The sequence below is a fragment of the Pocillopora verrucosa genome, chromosome 14, assembly GCF_036669915.1.
Source record: "Pocillopora verrucosa isolate sample1 chromosome 14, ASM3666991v2, whole genome shotgun sequence".
Taxonomy (NCBI): Eukaryota; Metazoa; Cnidaria; class Anthozoa; order Scleractinia; family Pocilloporidae; genus Pocillopora; species Pocillopora verrucosa.
In genome coordinates this window covers 12960090-12978748 of record NC_089325.1, presented here as the reverse complement: position 1 = coordinate 12978748, position 18659 = coordinate 12960090, and the positions used below count along the sequence as shown (strand labels likewise).

The 18659-nt window shown below is 38.1% G+C and overlaps 1 protein-coding gene and 1 long non-coding RNA gene across 4 annotated transcripts; one reads left to right on the top strand and one right to left on the bottom strand.

Moving 5' to 3' along the window:
- The first annotated feature begins 6331 nt into the window (after positions 1–6331).
- LOC131784287 (zinc metalloproteinase nas-14) lies at positions 6332–16323 on the top strand. 3 transcript variants are annotated; one of them, XM_066160981.1, is made up of 9 exons: positions 6332–6688; positions 8979–9235; positions 9480–10382; positions 11731–11910; positions 12495–12624; positions 13365–13462; positions 13812–13895; positions 14798–14949; positions 15452–16323. In XM_066160981.1, the coding sequence occupies exons 4-9, from the start codon at positions 11772–11774 to the stop codon at positions 15638–15640; spliced, it is 792 nt and encodes a 263-aa protein (XP_066017078.1). In that variant the 5' UTR covers positions 6332–6688; positions 8979–9235; positions 9480–10382; positions 11731–11771; the 3' UTR covers positions 15641–16323. The 3 variants fall into 3 exon arrangements, with proteins under 3 accessions (XP_066017078.1, XP_058957067.2, XP_066017079.1); XM_059101084.2 differs by lacking the exons at positions 8979–9235; positions 9480–10382; XM_066160982.1 differs by lacking the exons at positions 6332–6688; positions 8979–9235; positions 9480–10382 and adding an exon at positions 10427–10982.
- LOC136277978 (uncharacterized) lies at positions 10995–17790 on the bottom strand. Its single transcript, XR_010716133.1, has 3 exons — positions 17702–17790; positions 17470–17533; positions 10995–11197 (listed from the first exon to the last, which is right to left on the bottom strand). It is a non-coding gene; the product is annotated as an uncharacterized lncRNA (long non-coding RNA).
- Positions 17791–18659: the final 869 nt, after the last annotated feature.

The window sequence follows — 18659 nt, the reverse complement described above, 5'->3', positions numbered from 1 at the left end:
TTGAAGTGCCAAAAAAAAACATTTAATGGGAAACATCTTCCCCCCCTATTGATCAGGCCCCGCCATTTGTGAACAGCAGGGTATATGAAAAGTAAAATGATAAAAATAGTATCCCAATAAATACCTCTCTTTGGCGACGACTCTTTCTAGTTTTTTGTCTATGAGCCTCGTAGCGGTTACTGCTCTTCAATTTCTGTGTTTCCGGACATGTTTTGAAATATCTTTGTAAAGCAGCTGTTCAAAGAAATAATTATCAAAATGCCATGAGAAGTTGATTGTAAAAAGATTCCCATATAAATAAATGACAATGTTCAAATTTATAATCATTTATGGATGGCCACATAAAAATATTTGCCAAGTTATGGCAAAAATTATGCCATTTGCAGAACTGAATAGCGACTGAAGCTTCCAGAGCTTAACTTGAGAGGGGCCACAAGAATTTGAGGAGACCACTCAACTCAAAAGTACGAGAAAACGCACTGAAGAAAAAACCGAAATGGCAGAGACGAGGGTAGAAAGCTAAACGACAGTTCTCTCTGAGGAAAACCCAACAAGCGTCGCGAAAGAAAACAAAACAGGTATCAATGCCGAAAAAAGTCAAGCATCTCTGCCGGAAAAGCAAATCATTGTAACCTATACAGGTGAGGAACTGGTCTCTTTTAAGGACAACATGGTTTCAAAGGACACTAAAAGAAAGTATAAGTACATCCGTACACCGTTTGCAGTCTTGTTTCCAGGAAAATCACGGCAAACAAATTAATAACGATGCAATTTCAAAGCAAGAAGCACCGCCGCTTCTCGAGCACTTCTTTCTAGAAATAAGGCAGACGACAAAAGAAAACAAAGGCAAAGAATATGAAACCAGAAACATTACAAACTTACCGCAATGGTTTACTAAGGTACTTTTTGGAGCGTCAATGTCCACCAGCAGTAGACAATTTCGACCTTGAAAAATCTATAGGGATTGAGTTCGAAGAAGTTTCAACGTTAATCGTCTCAAGCAACGTTGAATAGCAGTTACGTTCCCATGTAATAATAAAAGATGTATAGATATAATTTTTATATATATATACATATATATATATATATATATATATATATTATAACTTTTCTAGATTCAAAGTAACTAACCTTCATCGTCAGATGAACTTGAAATTTCGCGAAACAAATCACAGGAATTTTAAGCCGCCACGAAAGTATCTGTTAAGATCTGCCCGTTACGTTTCCCCTCATGCCTTTCGAAAGTTGAGCATGATAAAAAGTCATTAAGTTGAGCGCAGAAAACATACGCTAACTTGTCATCGCACCACATGCGCTCTTTAAAGGAGATGCAAAAATGAAGACCGTCGCTTTCAATGCAGATGTTTCGACCCCATAAAGAATAGTGAGCACGACAAAGTTGCTGTTGCACGTTGAACAAAATTTGCTCTTCTTGCTCATCAATGAATCTGTTGGATAATTTGGGGTGAATTTTCTATTGACAGTTCAGATAACTATGAGATTATCTTTGATGCGCAATTAAAGATGTCAAAACAGCGAGACTCATTTAAATCTCACCTTTAAGTCAAATTAAATGTATCTTAATTAGACACCCTCTTTTGTGCCAAAAAAGAGACCACTTAAAGGATACCGAAAGATTTGCGTAATTAAAGTTAAACCTATGTTCAATTAAAGATTCATAAAAGGTTAGTGTTAGCTTTCGGATATTTCATTCGACAATTAAAGACGATTACAGCTTTACTCAACCTATAAGGATGCTTAATATTTTGCCTAAAGGCACCGAAATAAAATCATTCGTCCTGTGTAAGAGATCACTTCATTTCTACAAAAGTTTAGCTACAATTTTAACGGGCCAAATTCAGCAAATACGTATTGGATCATCGAGCATTAACCTATAAGGCAGCTTTCCCACATGGAGCATAAGCTTACTGCTTAAGTCTTCACTAGAAACGAAACTTAAGAGAACAAGGATTAACAAAACAATGGTTGTTCGATGAGTCCTTGTAATAATGTCAAAGAAGATCATAGTTCTTTAAGCGAAGGCTCAAATGCATTTGCATTTTCTTCCTTTTTTGAACTTTCCATTTAGCTTCTGTTGTTTTCTGATCAACGATTTTTCTAGCTGTCACAGTTTCTTTTAAGAAATTAAATTGGCACGCCGAAGGAAACTAAAAGATCTGCAGCTTGATTATTTGGGCGCTTTGTGTGATAATCACTACATGAAAACACTTTCTAAGACTTCGATTGTCACAGAATAAAACAGAATCTTTGATATTATTGTGATTCCAAGTCTATCTGATTCTATTGGTGATAGTCATGATTATCGCTTCGCATCACAACGAATCGTTTTTATGCGTTAAATAACATATAGATTTAGCCAAGCCTAAAAGCGGAGCTCGCATTTTTTTTCCCGCACGTCTCAAGGGCACAACGCCTTGCTCCGGCCAGGAATAAAACCCAGGTCGTCCGACTTGGAGCCCAGTGCACTGACCACTGGACTACTGGACAAAGCCGTGGCGTTGACGTGCCCGTAGTAGAGTTGACTACGCATGTTAAAAGTAGCACCTTGTACGGTCGGTCGTACGTTCGAACGGTCATAAATCCAAATTTTTTCGGCTTGATGGGTTACTACTACCATTTTTTATTATTATGGATCTACGCTCTGCGAGCTCCGCTATACGTGTAGCTGTCATTTTAAAAAACAAAACTTGTCACTCATGTGTTTGCTATTAAAATAAAGCCACCACGAAAAGGTTGAATATAAGGGCCTTCTGTTCCTGCGACTGGTTAGTAGGATCAAGCAGAATGGAAGTTATTTGTTTTGCTGTTGTTGTTCTTTTTTTTTAATAAAGAATTAGACAACTAGTATAATGACAATTAATTGCCTCATTGCATGATTTATTATTTGACTGAAAGAAATAGAGATCGACTTACTGAATGACTATTTAAATTCAGTATTAAATGATTGATTTATCGTCTGTGTTCAATTTTTTTTATCATAGAAAATCTGGGTGTCGACGATAAAGATTTATTCGAGGGAGATATGATCCTTCCTGCGGATGTCCTCTATAGAGCCGAGCACGGAATGGATGTTGATAGCTCCCGCAAAAGAGGCTCGATCAGAAGCAGACTATGGCCGTCAGGAGAAGTTCCATATGTAATCGATAACAGTCCTGGTAAAGGGTGAATAAGATATATCGTCTTTAAAATTCTCCAAATGATCGCAATTTTTTGCTCCCTAGAGCACCAAAGATAAATATTGCACCTTCTGCTCTACTTTTGCTATCATGTCCCCTGATAAGCTTTAGAGTGCAGTGTTGGTAAGAGTGCTGGACCTCGGGAAGCTGGACTAACAGCGCTTTCAATGGGAATTGCAACACCGCTTGTCTTTTCATGCCATAAAAACCGGGAACGGTTCTAATGTGAATAGGAAATTTGCTCGAGTGCAGACCTCCTTCTCATTAGAACGAAAAGCTTGGTTCGCTTCGCGCATATCACAATTCAAACAAGTGCACTGCACTGACAAAGTCCATTGTTATCAATGTTGAGCAACTTTTCTTGATTACTGGACTGATTCACAGAGCTATGTATTGTAGAAGTATTGCAAAGTAGTACTCAATGATCTTTTCACGAAAATTAGAAGAACTATTGAACTCAAAACATACCTCCTCGACTGTTGCAGCGATTCTCCTCTCGTCCACGGAAACAACGTGCGTGACAGCCAATCATAAGGTGGCTTAGCGGACACTCTATCCACTCTATGAATTCAATTTTTCGCGCAATAAATCTCATCTTTACGGTGGCCCACGGAGGAAAAGCTATCTACTTTTTAAATTCAATTTTATCGCGCGATAAATGAGATTTATCAGATAAACTGCAGTGTTATACAAGGATTTCCGAGATTACGGAGGTATGTGATAAGTTTTCACCACAGGCGGCCTAAGCTCATGCATTGAGAAAAAGCAAACGACTAATTCATGAGAGCGTCGTGCGTTATGTGACTCGGGAGGAACCGTTAAGAATTTAAACACGTTACAAGGTATTGTTTGGAGAACAAAATATGGTCGATTTACAACCAAAAATATTTCGAAATATGAACATTTTACAAGTAAAATCAATAAAACTTACTCACATCTTGTGTGTCCGCTGTGGTTTCATGCGATTTCTGCCGTTTTAAAGCTTGCTTTTTCATCACACTCCGATTTCGACTGTTGTCCACGCGGTTTGCGCCCCGAAAATCCTCCTGATCGGCATTTTTTCAACTATAGTTTAAGATCTAAGATCATTGCACCCTGGGACATGTCTCAATACCAAAACTCCCCGTGCAGTTCGCTGAACACGAGTGTTTTCTACCTGCATTTCCGAGTTCGCTTCTCTTCTCTCTAGAAATGCTCTGGACACGGCCGCGGAAGAGACTTGGGTACGAGGTCAATTTTCTCTCTACCATGAGTGGTACAGTAGATTAATGTACAATACTTAACCCATCAAAATCTCCGAGGCCACATTTACTGGACAACTCCTTTAGACCAAGGAACGAAAGAGGGTTTTTTTTTAGGCGCTAGTAAGGTGTTTACATCATTATCAGGAATGCAGCCTTTGTGACACTCAAATGCCGTGTCCGAACCAATTCGAAAAAAGCTTACAACAGCTTTTAAAATACTAGCATTGACGGCCATCGCGTAAGTTGACGATCGAGTTGGGTATCAAAGGTCACATAATCGACATGTGATATATGACCTTAATGTGGATACTCCATGCGGTAATTATTAACGAAATATGACACTCTGGAGTACCCCTACTGATATCAAATAAAAACGAACTTTTATTGGACAAAATTAATCAACTGTCCCTATTTCACATCCAATTTTTAGGATATTTAGGGCGATCCAGTCTTTTTGCCAGCTGTCAGTATGAGCCCACCACAAACGTTGTCAGTTAGATTATCAGCACTTTGTCAGTTGTCAATTAAAACTTTAGCCATTTGTCAGTTGTCAGTTAACCCCATCCAGACCCTCATGGATGGATTCGATGGATGGAGGGATATTGTATGGATGGATGGACAGATTAGATAAATGGATAACTGGATAAATGGATAAATAACAAGCTAACTCATGGAGTTCCCTACTGAAATGCATTGCTGGAACCCGGCCTAAGAAAAGGGAAATAATAACCAATCAGAACTCTGTACTTAAACAAACTGAGCCGCATTACTGCATCAATGATTTTGCAATGTACTACTTTTGCTAGTTGATGAAGGGACTCCTTGCTTTTCACGATCCTCGCTACTCTATGAGGGTCGATTTGGTTATTAGGCTTTATCTCAAAGCCTTGTAGCTTCTCATATTGGAGTAACATAATCGTCCTTAAAAAGGAACATTACTAGTATTTTGTATTTTGCACTTTTTGAAGCATGCATATTTTTTGTGGTGATAAGCTTCATATTTTAGTGTTTATCTCAGGACGTTTGTCTCAAGATATCCATCACTGCCAGTGATACTCTTAGATATATGCCCACCTACATTGTGCCTCCGGGAAGTTCATGCACGATCATAGTTATTCAAAACCTAAGGTACAAAAAACGAAATGAAAACAATTGTACCGTTCTATGACACAAAAATAGTTGGTTATTAGGCTTTACCTCAAAGCCTTGTAGCTTCTCATATTGGAGTAACATAGACGTCCTTACTGATACAGCAACATTTTTAGTATTTTGTGTATGTGCGCAATTTGAAGCATTCGTTTGTCGTGCAGTGATAAGCTAGATATTTTAGTGTGTATCTCAGGAAATTTGTCTCAAGATATGCATCACTGCCAGTGATACTCTTAGATATATGCCCACCTATATTGTGCCTCCAGGAGGTTCATGCAGGATCAAATTAAAGTTATTCAAAACCTAAGGTACGAAAAAACAAACAAAAAAACAATTGTACCACTCTATAACGCAACAAAATAGCAAAAATTTGATTAGAAGACAACTTGTTATGCTCTGAAATTTTGAGTTTAAGTTGCAAAATGCCTAAATCCCCTTTCTTGGTAGTCACATCCATTTGTTTGGCTGCATATCTTTGTGATAACAAAAATAGGTCCCCAGAGATTTCATTACAACCTCAAAATTAAAAAGAGTCACTTTTAGTAACTTGCATTTCATAGACTCTTCACTATTTCAGTTAGATTGACAAATGCATTACTCCCTGCGACATTTTTGGAAAGTGCCATGCGATTTGACGTCGGAGTGTAAACGGCGGAATAATATTGATCAAGATATTTTAGTCACCTTTGTTCAGTTCCGTTCTGATTTGCTGGTCTGCTTACATTAGGTATAAGCAATAAATATTACGCGGTTTGTTTGCACCTAATCATATTTTATTTCAATGGAGTAATGACTACCATTTTGCTGCAAGGACAATCTTAAATGTGATATTGGATCTCGGTATCCCTCCAGCCTGGTTTTCACTAGCGACAAACACAAGGAGAGTCACCCCATTTCCACACTATTTTTTGAATCACATATTGGATTGTTGACGAGATAAACTATAAGAAACAGCTTGACCACGAGAAGCATCAGTTTATAGCAGACGTTTTCACAGGCAAGCAAACTTAAGCTGACTGAGAAGGCAAAGAAGCATGAAGTGTCTGTGCTTCACCCTGTTGATGACGGCAGTCTTTGTTGCATCGGAAAATCCTGAAGGTAAGGTTGTTAATAATCTCTTGTAATTATGCCAGAGTAGATCATAGTTTTTCAAAGCTGAGGTTCGGAGTTTTGAATTGTTTCCCCTTTTTTGAACTTTTCAGTGATTTTCTAGCTATCACAGTTTTAAAGCAATTAAGAGCTATTGTCCACTAACACCAAGCGGAAGGTGGCACATAATAGAAAACCAATTTCCTTGATAATTTTTTGAAGATACCCTATGGTAGGCCAAGGAACGTGGTGGGTTTAATTTGTTGAAATATACATTTTAAAATCAGAAGAACGTGTCATGAAACCGCTGAAATAAACATATCTCATACCCTCTCAAACAATCTGCTCTGATCTGAGTCGCATTGCATTAAAACCCTGTTTTACACATAGAAATATCTCTTTGAAGGTTAACCAAGTTTTTAAGTCAATTTAAAGACCTGTAGATTTGAATTGTTAGGCCACGGGAAGCTTTCAACAATCGCTAAAATTCGCGTACTGAAAACTCTTCATTTCGTGCACTTTTTAAAGCGACATTTTTTTGCCCGGTAAAGCACTGAATCGCTTGAGATTTAGAATTTTTGGTAGAAGAAATGTAGTTACAAAAGCAGGTATTTAATTCAATTCCGGGCTTTCAACGAGGACCAAGCACCGACGCTTTAAAAATTGGGAAAATCACATCAATTAACTGTCAACAGCTGGTAACGATAAACGCATGCCTTCAACAAAATATTTGTTTACATCGAAATGAATCCTTCTCTCCTTGAGAAAGAAAACGTACAACAGAAAGGTCACGTTAAGCTTACCTTGGAGAAAAATTTATTCATACTTCAGGTTAGTTCTAGCCACGTCGGCGTACAGTAAAAACCCGCGTATAAGAACCTAGAATTTTGGAGTTCAGGCTGAACAGGTTCTTATATTTTGAGGTATTTTTTCCAATAACAGGCTAATTAGGTTCTTAGTAGGTTCTTATTTGCAAAAGTTATTATAGTGATAGGATTCGGGGAACTATAATAGTACTAATATGTTATAATTGTAAAGCATTTACAAAAATGTCAAGCCTTGTTGTCGAAACAAGTCCTGTATCATGGGCCTGACCATATTTACAGTTGTATGATCACCATGCAAATTTCAACAGGAAAAATATGCCTGCCTTGTTTACCAATCAAATCCATGCTGTACAGAACAAAACATGTCTAGCTATTTACAGTATATACAGTGTACTGCACAGTATTTGTGACTGTATTTGTAACTACAACAGAGTTTTATGGAATGAATAATATTTTATTGGTAAGACTAAAAAGCAGTACACTACAAAAATTTTCACAATTAAAATACAGAATTTGAACATCAAATCTGGAGTGTTTTTTTACATTAGAACCTATTTTTCTTTGTCAGGCTGAATAGGTTCTTATATATTTAGGTATTAAAATGCAAAATTTCAGCCTGTAGGTTCTTAAATCACTAGGTTCTTATACGCGGGTTTTTACTGTAGAACTAACCGCCTGAGTAAAGGTCAATAAAGGCAATCGATGGCAATCTTGACTCGTTCCACAAGATTTTTAGAACCTCTTTTATATTGTCTTGCATACTTTCGTTACACGTTTACCTCCCTTCAAATGAAAATTAAACTAATTACATTTTATAACGGTAAACCTACAATAGCTCAAACAAAATACCCCGCGAATTACTATTTTCCTACATTCCGATCCTCAGTGTGTAATTATGAATAAATTCACCTGTCACGCAACAACATTCCCACAAGAGGCCGAGGTTCAAGTCAATAATAATTAGACTAATTACGCTCTAAAAGTTTGGTACGTTGTTGCAGAAACGGAAGAACCAAATTGAAACGCGAATGCTGATTGCACGGAGGTAAACTGTAAATTGTAGGAGGTGTTGTGAATAAATAACATGTCTTTCGTTACTAAGAGGACGTTAACAGACAGCAATATAAGCGCCACAGATCTAAACACCGATTAAACTAATCCATATAGATAACAAACATTTTCCCCGATAAATTTACACAACACAGAATCGTGGGCACAAAAAATAATAATATCCATTCGTTCTTCCTTGATAAATTGTAAATTTTAAACCAGGGCCGGTTTAATATAAACCAACTTTATTGTTGTGAACCTTTCATACCACACGAGATAAAAAAAATGTGGTAAGCACAGATCGGCGCTTTATAAACGAGTATAAAATCCTTAAAACAGGTCTTTTTAGTACAAAAACAACATGCCTACTCTACTTTTCCGCATTACACGAGCATAAATTGAATTAGCTTGTTTTTATCAAGATAAGGGTCTCCAGAATTCTCACAGCTTAAACAAGGCTACAAATCATGGAGATAACTTGTTCTTTCAAGAACAAGAGACAGGCCCCTTGTACCGCGCAGTGTGTTCCTCAGATGTGGTGCGCCGCCAGATCTCCGGTAATGAAGACTCTGATGACGACACTGTGGACGTGACGCTGATGGAGGCACTTGCCTAATGTTATCAGACTTCCAACACTTGGGAGATGCGTCGCCAAATACTTTCCATCATGGCAGATAAGGTGCGCTTTTCCAAACTCCATCGTTATATTCCTGGTCTGACCAACTATCGATTTATGGAAGCCAAACGCCACTGCCTTGCCTATGGCACTTTGTGTTTCTTTTTCATTCGATTACTTTTCAGATTTTCGCAATGACTACTTTTTTTGTGTATATAAATTACATAGCACCCAGGCTCGTCAAAACGTATATGCATTGCATGTGGTCTGGCAGACAGTCGTGAGTAATTTGTTTTGTGTGTTATAGGTACACGTGTGTCAGAGTTCTACTGTGGCTGATCACTGCAGATTGTTTGCGTTGAGTGACCCAAAGGAGCTGGCCTTTGAAGCTCAGTGCGGCTATCATCATGACGACACCTGTGATCGATGCGACCAACTAATGTCAACTCTCAGCGAAATGGAATCAGCAGTGATCGCCTAGACAAATAACCTGTTACCCGAAGTCAAGGAGGAACTTTCGAGCTGAAACAAACATCTATCATCGCCAGAAATCAAGGACATATCGTATTACACTCCAGAACAATAGAATATCAAGAGAATTCAATATGGCGGCGATCACGGCTCGATCTGCAAAGAAGAGTGTTTCGTACCATGACTTATACAATTTGAGCACTGCAGATCTTCTATTTGATGAAAAGAAAAAGAAAAGAAGACCTGAAAGTAAATCTTTGGGATTTTTCGAGGCAGAGCGATGACATGATGTCAAAATTTTGATTTGCTTTAATTTAATTTTCGCGCTAAGACTACTGAATTTGTATTCAATGCCTGGCATATTTTTACTCCGAAAAGGACCGAGAACTAATTTATTTCCCTGCAAGAACATAAACAAATATGGCCGAGGATTCGAAGATCAGCGTTGCTCGTGTTTAACTATTTCAGTTATAGTTTTCAAGATGGCGTCTCGTCACTTATTCAACACGAATAAGGGATATTCTGGCGCGTTGGTAACTTTTTCGATGGGAGGAAATGGCAATTTTACAGGATATTTGGACGCTTCGAACTCTGTAGCAGTCAATTCAATCGAGAGCAGTTGACTTTATTGATGTACTTTCCTGTAATAGGCGAGTTTTTGGGATGGAGAACGACGGATTTTGAAGAACTGTATGGCGACCTAGGTGAATAATCAATGACAAAAGAACTGGCTCGGGAAGTAAGTGGTTTTAATTTATCGAGTCCCTGTGAGGTTTGATGAATAGTAGAATCAGTACTGAATATGTCTCGATCGAGAGCAGACGGGACTATGAGCTCCTGATTGTTATATTTTAGAAATTTTACAAATTTCCATACAGTTTCTTATATTCTTTGGACGCCATTATGGACGAAATGCGCAAGCGCGGCCGCCATCTTGTCCAATATTTCTACCGATGGCTTGGAAGGCTCACATACTACGCTCCTTAAATCAAGATACTGCAAGGATCAATATCCTCGAGTCATTAGAAGAGTCATCAGTACTAGTTGTACAGGACTGGGCTATAAAATATTTGCCGAGAAAATACTGAGAAAGCTGAACCGATTGGTTTGGCAAACGTGGCATATCTTGGCACATCAACGTAGCCTTCAGAAAGATTAGCGAACGCCTTCAAATGCTAACCTTCGCTTACATCTTCCAGAGGTGCACTCAGTCCTCGTAGTCATGGCACACGTTATCAAACAACTCAAGACCATCATGCCAGACCTGAAGACAGTCAGTTAACGCCAAGACAACGCTGGCTGATACCATAGCGGGTCTACCATAGTCTGCGCAAACGTGGTAGGAAAAGAGTTAGGTGTAGCGATCAAACGATTGGATTTTTCAGATCCCCAGTGTAGAAAAGGAGCTAGTGATCGTTAGGCAGCCTTAATAAAGTTACACATGCACATTCGCTTAAACTCTGGCAACGATATCGAGACGCCTGCGCAGATGGTTGAGACTTCTTTCTTCCGGTGGAGGGGGTCTCTCGTAGTTCGATTATTGAACGTTGCTTCCTGAAAAAGAAGAAAGAAAAACACACGAGTAAAAGAGGTCGCAATGTTCACATTTGGGAAAACGTGTGTCGCTGTCTCAGTTTTTCATGCTTCTCACTTGCTGACTGCTGTACACCTTATATGTTTATACAATACAAAGTTAACCTGATTTTGAGGGAAATAGATTGAGTTTTAATTTAAATTCGCTTCACGCCGAATCCCTTTTTTTTCGTGTTAGTTATAAGAGCAGCTGTCAGTTACAAGCCATTAGTTTTCTATTGAAACGTATCCATTTAAAGAGGTTATAACTAATTATTAGTAGTATCAAAGAGAATAGAAGTACATAAAGTTTCATAAATTTGTCACGCTTATGCTTCTTTTTTAATTGGGAAATTAATTGACTGCCCTACCGATCAGTTGAGTAATACTTACGGTTTGATTGGTTTCATTGGAGAATTGATTGTACAATTGATTGGTTGATTGCATGAATGATGATTGTTTTATTGAATGAAGAAGTGATCGACTAATCGATTTTATTCAATTTTGTATCATAGAGAACTTAGGCGTGGATAATAAGGATTTGTTCGAGGGAGATATGATTCTTCCTCCCGATGTCCGTTATAAAGCCGAGCATGGAATGGATGTTGATATTTCCCGAAAAAGAGCAGCCGTCAAACCCAGAAACAGACTATGGCCGAAAGGAGAAGTCCCTTACGTCATCTCTAATGGCCTTAGTAAGGGCGAATAACTTCTGTGTGCATGTTTTGTTTTGCATTACACTTTTCAGAGATTAATACGAATGTATTTAAACTCTATGTTAACTTGGACATATTTGTACAAGTTTCTTGCAGTTCGGAGTCAAATATTTGCAACACATGCAGTACAGTACATAACTGAAATGGAAAACGAAGTAACAGTTTATCAGCTGCATTCCGGGACGTTGGACTGGCATATTTTTCAGAGAATTGCAGCACCCCTTATAGCTTCATACAACAACAACAAAAAAAAAACGGGACAAGCTCTGTGTGGCTGGGACACTTGGGTCGAGAGTAGACTCACCCTTTTTTCCATTTCAACTTTAAGTTCGGAGATCCATTTGTATTAATTAAAAAGTCGCCCCAACAATTCGCTTCACCTGTATCACAATTCAAACAAGTATAATGCTGGAAAGGATCCTAGAAAAACTAGCTTTTCACTTGAGATGAATCTTCGCTGCGTCATGTCTACGATTTGAATTCAATATGCAAACAGAGCGAAATGAAGCCCGCTTGGTGCAAGAGATCGATATTTACTAGTCTTTGCTTTTTAAAAAACACAGGTAGAAAACAGAATGCCAGGAAAGCAAATAATGCCATAATTGCAGGAATGAATGAATTGACGGGAAAGACATGCATCCGCTTTAAGAGGCGAACAAATGAAAAAGACTACGTAGTGTTTGCTTTACACAGGTTAGAGGCTGTTAGCGTAATTTGCTATGAAATAATTCTTAGTAATCATGAGCTTGTGTGTTTGAACGAAAAAAAAAATGGTTGGAGAAATTAGAGAATTAAGCTATCCCAGTACGTTAGCATTTTTTTTCTGGTGCTGAAAACACCAGAATATCTTAAATTAAACAAATGTACGGATGGATGGACGAGACGTAGCAATTAAGTTTTCTTGGCTTTAAAGGTTAACTTAACAATTTTCTTCCGTATGGGGCTACGTTACGCGCGCTCCGCTATTGGAGACCTTACACGTAAACCAGGTCTGCGACAGCAATCAGTACGTCGCAAATCAGTACATCATGAATTTAAAACATTTTACATTTCTTTTTGGTCCTCTCCTTGCAGCCATAAGATTCACCAAAGGTTTTGTAGTTCGAGAATAAGGACCCCGACACTGACAGAAAATTAAATAAATGTCTGCTTGAAACTTAACGGTGCCTTATCATGTAAGACAATGCTTGAACCTGATAAAGACAGTAAAGACAACGGCTCACTTGCAAAGTTTTTATCACAAATATGATATCTTTTCTTGTGATCAGAGTTTACCTTAGCGTCGCAACTAGGTCTCGCCCGCGAGATCCCTAATAACCGACTTAAACAGAGCTACACTCTACTTTGTTTTTCTATTTTCATGAAAGCGCAACAAACTATGTAAATCTATGTAAATAATCACTACATCCTTCTGATATCGCCTCACTTTTCAGAGGAGGGTGTTTATCAAATGTGGGTAGAGTTGGAGGCCGTCAAATTATTGACCTTGGAAACCGATGCTGGAATCTAGGAACTGTTGCCCATGAAATCGGTAAATAATTTGCTCTGATGCGTTTGTTTATTTGTTTTTATTTATTTTCCTTACTTTTTAGTATGGTCGGTTCGTTTGTTTCTTTTTCTTCTGCTTTTTTTCCCTGTTTGGTTTGTCTTATTTTTGTTTTTTTGCTTAATTATATGTACACATTTTAGAGGTTTTATCAAGGGACGATATTTTTAAAGCCGTTGGAAAATTGAAACCAACATTTTTTCTATCCGAACTTAGGACCATTTCAAAAATCCTCTTGATTGAATTTTGAAAGAAGCATTATGGATTATCAGGTAACGGTAGATATCATAAGAGTGAATCGCAAAAAAGCAAGCGTCTTACTGATTTTTCACAGGCCATGCCATTGGTTTCTTTCATGAACAGTCTCGTCCTGATAGAGATCAGTTTGTCACGGTGCTGTTAAAAAATGTAAAACCAGGTGAGGAAAATTTATTTTCAGTTCATTTTTAAAAACCCTTACAGCAAAAGTCTTCATTCTTGAATTTCTCCACTCAGTCTTTTTTTAAACTAGCTACTGTACAATCACTCTCAAGAACGTGCACGCACGTATCTTCCACCAAAAACCTAAATTTGAGTTTCGTCATAGAGTTATTGCAGTTAGTCAACTTCCGATAGCTCGTTCTTTTCGCTTACCAAAAGCGATATTTTGTTTCCTCTTAGGTCTTCTTTTATTTGTCACCCTAATGAACTCAATGCATATTATCAGTACTTCAAAAGTTTAAACAAACTGAACTGTAATCCAACATAGTATCAGGCTGAAGTTATTTTAAAGTAGCCGCGCAGTTTTTGCCGTTTTGGCTTGACCCTCGAACTCTCCCTGAATTTAGCAGATTTGATCAAATTGTAGAGTGTTTGAAAAGCAACGCAGAAAACACCGTTTACTCAAATATATCCGGTCCAATTGATCTCCAACTCACGAGAACCCAAACCTTTCATAAATTTTCTTCTCAAGATCTCATCATCAGGATTAATAGCAATTTTTTCCTTACGTCTACCTCTTATCATCTTAGTGTCGCCGTGTAAATACTTCTTCTGTCTGTACTTGTTAAGTTGAGTTAAGTTGTTAATTTGTATACTTTAGAATGTTCTGTGTGATTTAGATTATTTGAATTGTAGTTTAGTCGGATCAGGGAAGGGATCTTCTTTCGGGATATTGCTTTCCGGGATATTTTTTACGTGTGGGTGTATTAACCAAGTAAGGGACTTATGTCCTATTGTTATGCACCTGTACTTGTACTTGTACGAATCCATTAAATAAAATAATTATATTACAGCAACTAACTTTCCCGACAAAAAAAATTTCATCATAATTTATTGCAGGGATGAAGGATAATTTTAAGAAGTACCGAAGGTCATTCGTTGATTCTCTCGGCATCCCTTATGATTACGAGAGCCTGATGCATTACGACGACAAAGCATTCAGCAAGAACCCGAAACTTGGACTTCAAACCATAATAACGAAAGACAAGAAGGTATGTTACTACGCCTCATAATCCAGTTCATTCTCTTTCTGTTTCCTGATATCTTAATTATTTCAATTACAACAGTTTCCATATTCCCATCTTGTGCGAATTCATGGCAAACAAAAATAAGCTTACTGGGCCCGTCAAGTCACTGGGAGCCTCGACAAACAGAATCCTGGACACCAATTGCACAAGCAATCATTGGTGTAACCAATATGCTCCACTCTCTCCCTCAGACACTTCTTGATCGGCCGTTGTCTTAGAGTGTAATCCTGCACCGAAAGGTTTCAATAGGTGAATAGACTTTTGTAGCGTATTTGCGGATTTTTTTTTTGGGGGGGGGGGGGGAAGAGGGGTGATGGTATGTGATGGGGGAGGGGGGAATAGTGCGACATATAATACCAAAGAACAGCTACGAAGAAGAAAGAACCCCCCAACCCCCAATGGGTACCAGCCTCCTTCCTAAATGGGCTGCAGTAGTTAATTGACGTTCGTGTATCGTATTTTCCAGTATCAAAATGTTATTGGCCAGAGGATTGGTTTAAGTTCAACTGATGCAGAGCAAGCGAACCTTATGTACCGAAGTGAATGTGCAAAGAGAGGAGGTGGAGGTGGAGGTGGAGGTAGAGGTGGAGGCAGAGGTAGAGGTAGAGGCAGAGGTAGAGGTAGAGGTGGACGTGGACGTGGAGGTAGAGGTTGATATGGAGGTCGAGAAGTGGAGGTGGAGGAGGTCTGTAACGCATCATAACCATAGCATAACGGTCTTATTTTTGGTAATATGATTTAAATTTTGTTTTTATCGCTATCTCTTTTTGTTATATTCTAAGCTTTTATTCGAGACATGTCCCTTTTTAAAAGGTTAAAAACGCGCAGGTAATAATCTCGAGTTGCTTAGTTCATGTGAAAAGTGGCCCAAAACGTCAGTCTTTGATTTCATCGTTTTAAAAGCAATGAGACGTTTAAAAACCTTTTTTTACAAGTGTTGTTGTCCTGTCCTGTCCGGTCGCTTTTGCTCCGTTTTCAACATTTTCAGTCTGCATTGTGTGAACCAAGATGTTACGATGTGCTGCGGCCTCATATCTCGCGCGTTATTTGGCGAAAAAATATTAATGTAAGTTGCGTTTTTACGATATGTTTAAAATAGTTTTACCGAGCTGCAGTAACAAAGTCTTAAGACTTAAGTCTTTGTCTTCATTTCCTACATGGCGGTTGTCGAGACAGAAGGAAAAGTTGCCAACAGCGGCCAGTACGCCAATGCAGGAGATTCATAGTTAGGATAAACTGCATGAAGCGATGCCCCAATCCAGTTAGCCGAGAACGAGATTGCATTTCGTCCTAAGCTCTTGTGTATCAAGCGAGGTTATTAAAATTCTTTTACTTGTATGCTTTTGTCCTTGTTGAATATTATTTTCTTTATTCCAAAGAGGCTCAAATCGGTTTCCTCATTCATTTACAATCCATTGTTTATTGGATCTATAAGGACACAATCGTTTTTACAATTTCTTGCCTCAGCAACAGTATTTGGTGCTATTTTTCTCCCTTACGAGAAGTTAGCATCCATATCACATTAGCCTATTGCTTAGAAGCACCCCCTCCTCACCTCCACCACGGGACAAACGCATATATCCTGATATTTCATAAAATTATTTACAACATATGTTCACTGCATCATCAAAACAAATGTGCTCGCAAAATTTTACAGAAATACCACACAGCATGCATAACAAAATTTTTTCAAAGACTTACTGTAACTCAAAGAAACTCCACACACTAATTTTAACTAATACGGGGCTCCACAAAAATACTGATTAACTTTCAAAATTCTACCACCAGGATAATATTTGTAACAGTTAATATTTGTAACACATTTCGTACAATGTTGTTTTCCATTTCATCTTCAATGTTCTAATTACCTCAATAGAATCCCTAAATGTCATTTTTATCGACAAAAGTCTTCACCACAATATCTACACACCAAACCCATACTTTTATATACCAAATTCTGATATTCTTACACCATTTTGAGGTCAAATGGTAGCAAATACTTTCTAACCATTCGCGTGAATCCCAAGATTTGAAAATAGTTTTCTGAATGAAATCGTTCCTTAAATTTACAATCATTAGATACATTACAGTTTAAACTCAGACGAACTCCGAATATTGCAATTCTAGTTATCTGATTGGATTAGTTGACTCCGGTTATCAGCTCACATTCCGAGTCACCGCATATGGAAATGTATTATGCCAACTGTTACGGAACTAAGAAAAGCTTCAAATATTCAAACATTCAGGATGAAATTTAATACAACAACTATTCCATTCACAGTTGTTGGATAAGAGACTGGTTATAGCCCATTCGGTTATTTACTACGTCATATCCAACGCACGCTCACGGAACAATTGTTAACTATCAAAATGATATTAATCCATAATTTTCGTACAAACTCCTCGATTCATTTACCATCATCTTTCCCCATAACTCGAGTGATAATTCAGTATGATCGGTCATTTATAAATGAAATGACTAACCGTCCAAGTTAAAATCATCTGCTCTCTCTTTTCTTGCCGTTTACTGTCCTCTTCATTTAGCCACCTATACCAAATACAATCACAAAGCTAGTGAATCACTCAAGCCTTCATTGGTCAAAATCATCCGCTCTCTCATTTCTTGTCATTTATTGTCTTATTCTCCCAGCCACCTACTCCAAATATAATCACAAATCTATTGAACCACTCAAGTCCACATTGGAGACACAGATACCTTCAGACTGATGCTGTCTAGTGACTGCCGTCTAATTTAATAGCAGAGTGGATTCTCACATCTCAACTTTGGGCAACCTTGAAAAACCTGAAGAGAGAAGCGAAACACAAACAGTTTGAACTCTGAAACTAGCATAGAGGGACTAGCTCTGGCTATCAGAAAACCACTTCACGTTAGAGTCTTTAAAGAGAGGCAAAAACGACTCCAGGGCGAATGAAATAGCTAACAGCTCCCCTCAGGCGGAACTTTTACCACAATCATCTACATCCCATAACTTGTGACATACCTGTTCATTGTTGACATCTAAGTGGGCACCACACCCTGTGGCGCTAACATCGGAATAAACTACGTAATTAGATGTTTTAGACGGACAAAACAATAACCAAATAATAAAAAGTTACGAAGGTATAAGAAAAAAGCATACCGGTGGATAATTCATAGGTATTGAATGGAATGATATTTATATTGCATGCACGTTATCAACATATTTTTTTTTTCAGAGGGCACGGTAAAGAATCCTGCAATCTGATTGGTTCTTTACCCGGTCAGTATTTTCCTATCTCTGCCCACGGGCAACGGTAACGCTTTCGTGAGTCGCCAAGTACATCCCTTCATTCGTTGCTATTTTTCATAAATATATCTCGTTCTACCGGCTGGGCAGTATTTTTAAGCAAAGAAGTCGGTCACTACCTCAAGCCGATAAATAACTTATGAATCCTTTCTTTTCTCTCTCTCAAGTCACTTTGGTGGACTGAAAAATTTTCGTTTCAGTATGACTTTTTCGTATAGGCAATAATGTCATTACGTCGGTTGACAGGCGGCCTAAAAAACGTCTGCAATTAATTTATATCGTTCACAAAAAGTACCTAGAGAGTTAAAACGTAAGATATTTGGCCACAGTTGAACTAATCGATGGAACTTTCATTCATTTAATATCTGGATTTTCTCAAACAATTTT

Bases quoted from the DNA above. Each gene is read 5' to 3' on its own strand.
- LOC131784287 (XM_059101084.2), top strand. From the start codon at position 6,625: ATGAAGTGTCTGTGCTTCACCCTGTTGATGACGGCAGTCTTTGTTGCA. The intron at 11,911-12,494 runs GTAAGGGCGAAT...TAAAAAACACAG, and splicing joins CGTCATCTCTAATGGCCTTA to GTAGAAAACAGAATGCCAGG. The intron at 12,625-13,364 runs GTTAGAGGCTGT...CTCACTTTTCAG, and splicing joins GTAGTGTTTGCTTTACACAG to AGGAGGGTGTTTATCAAATG.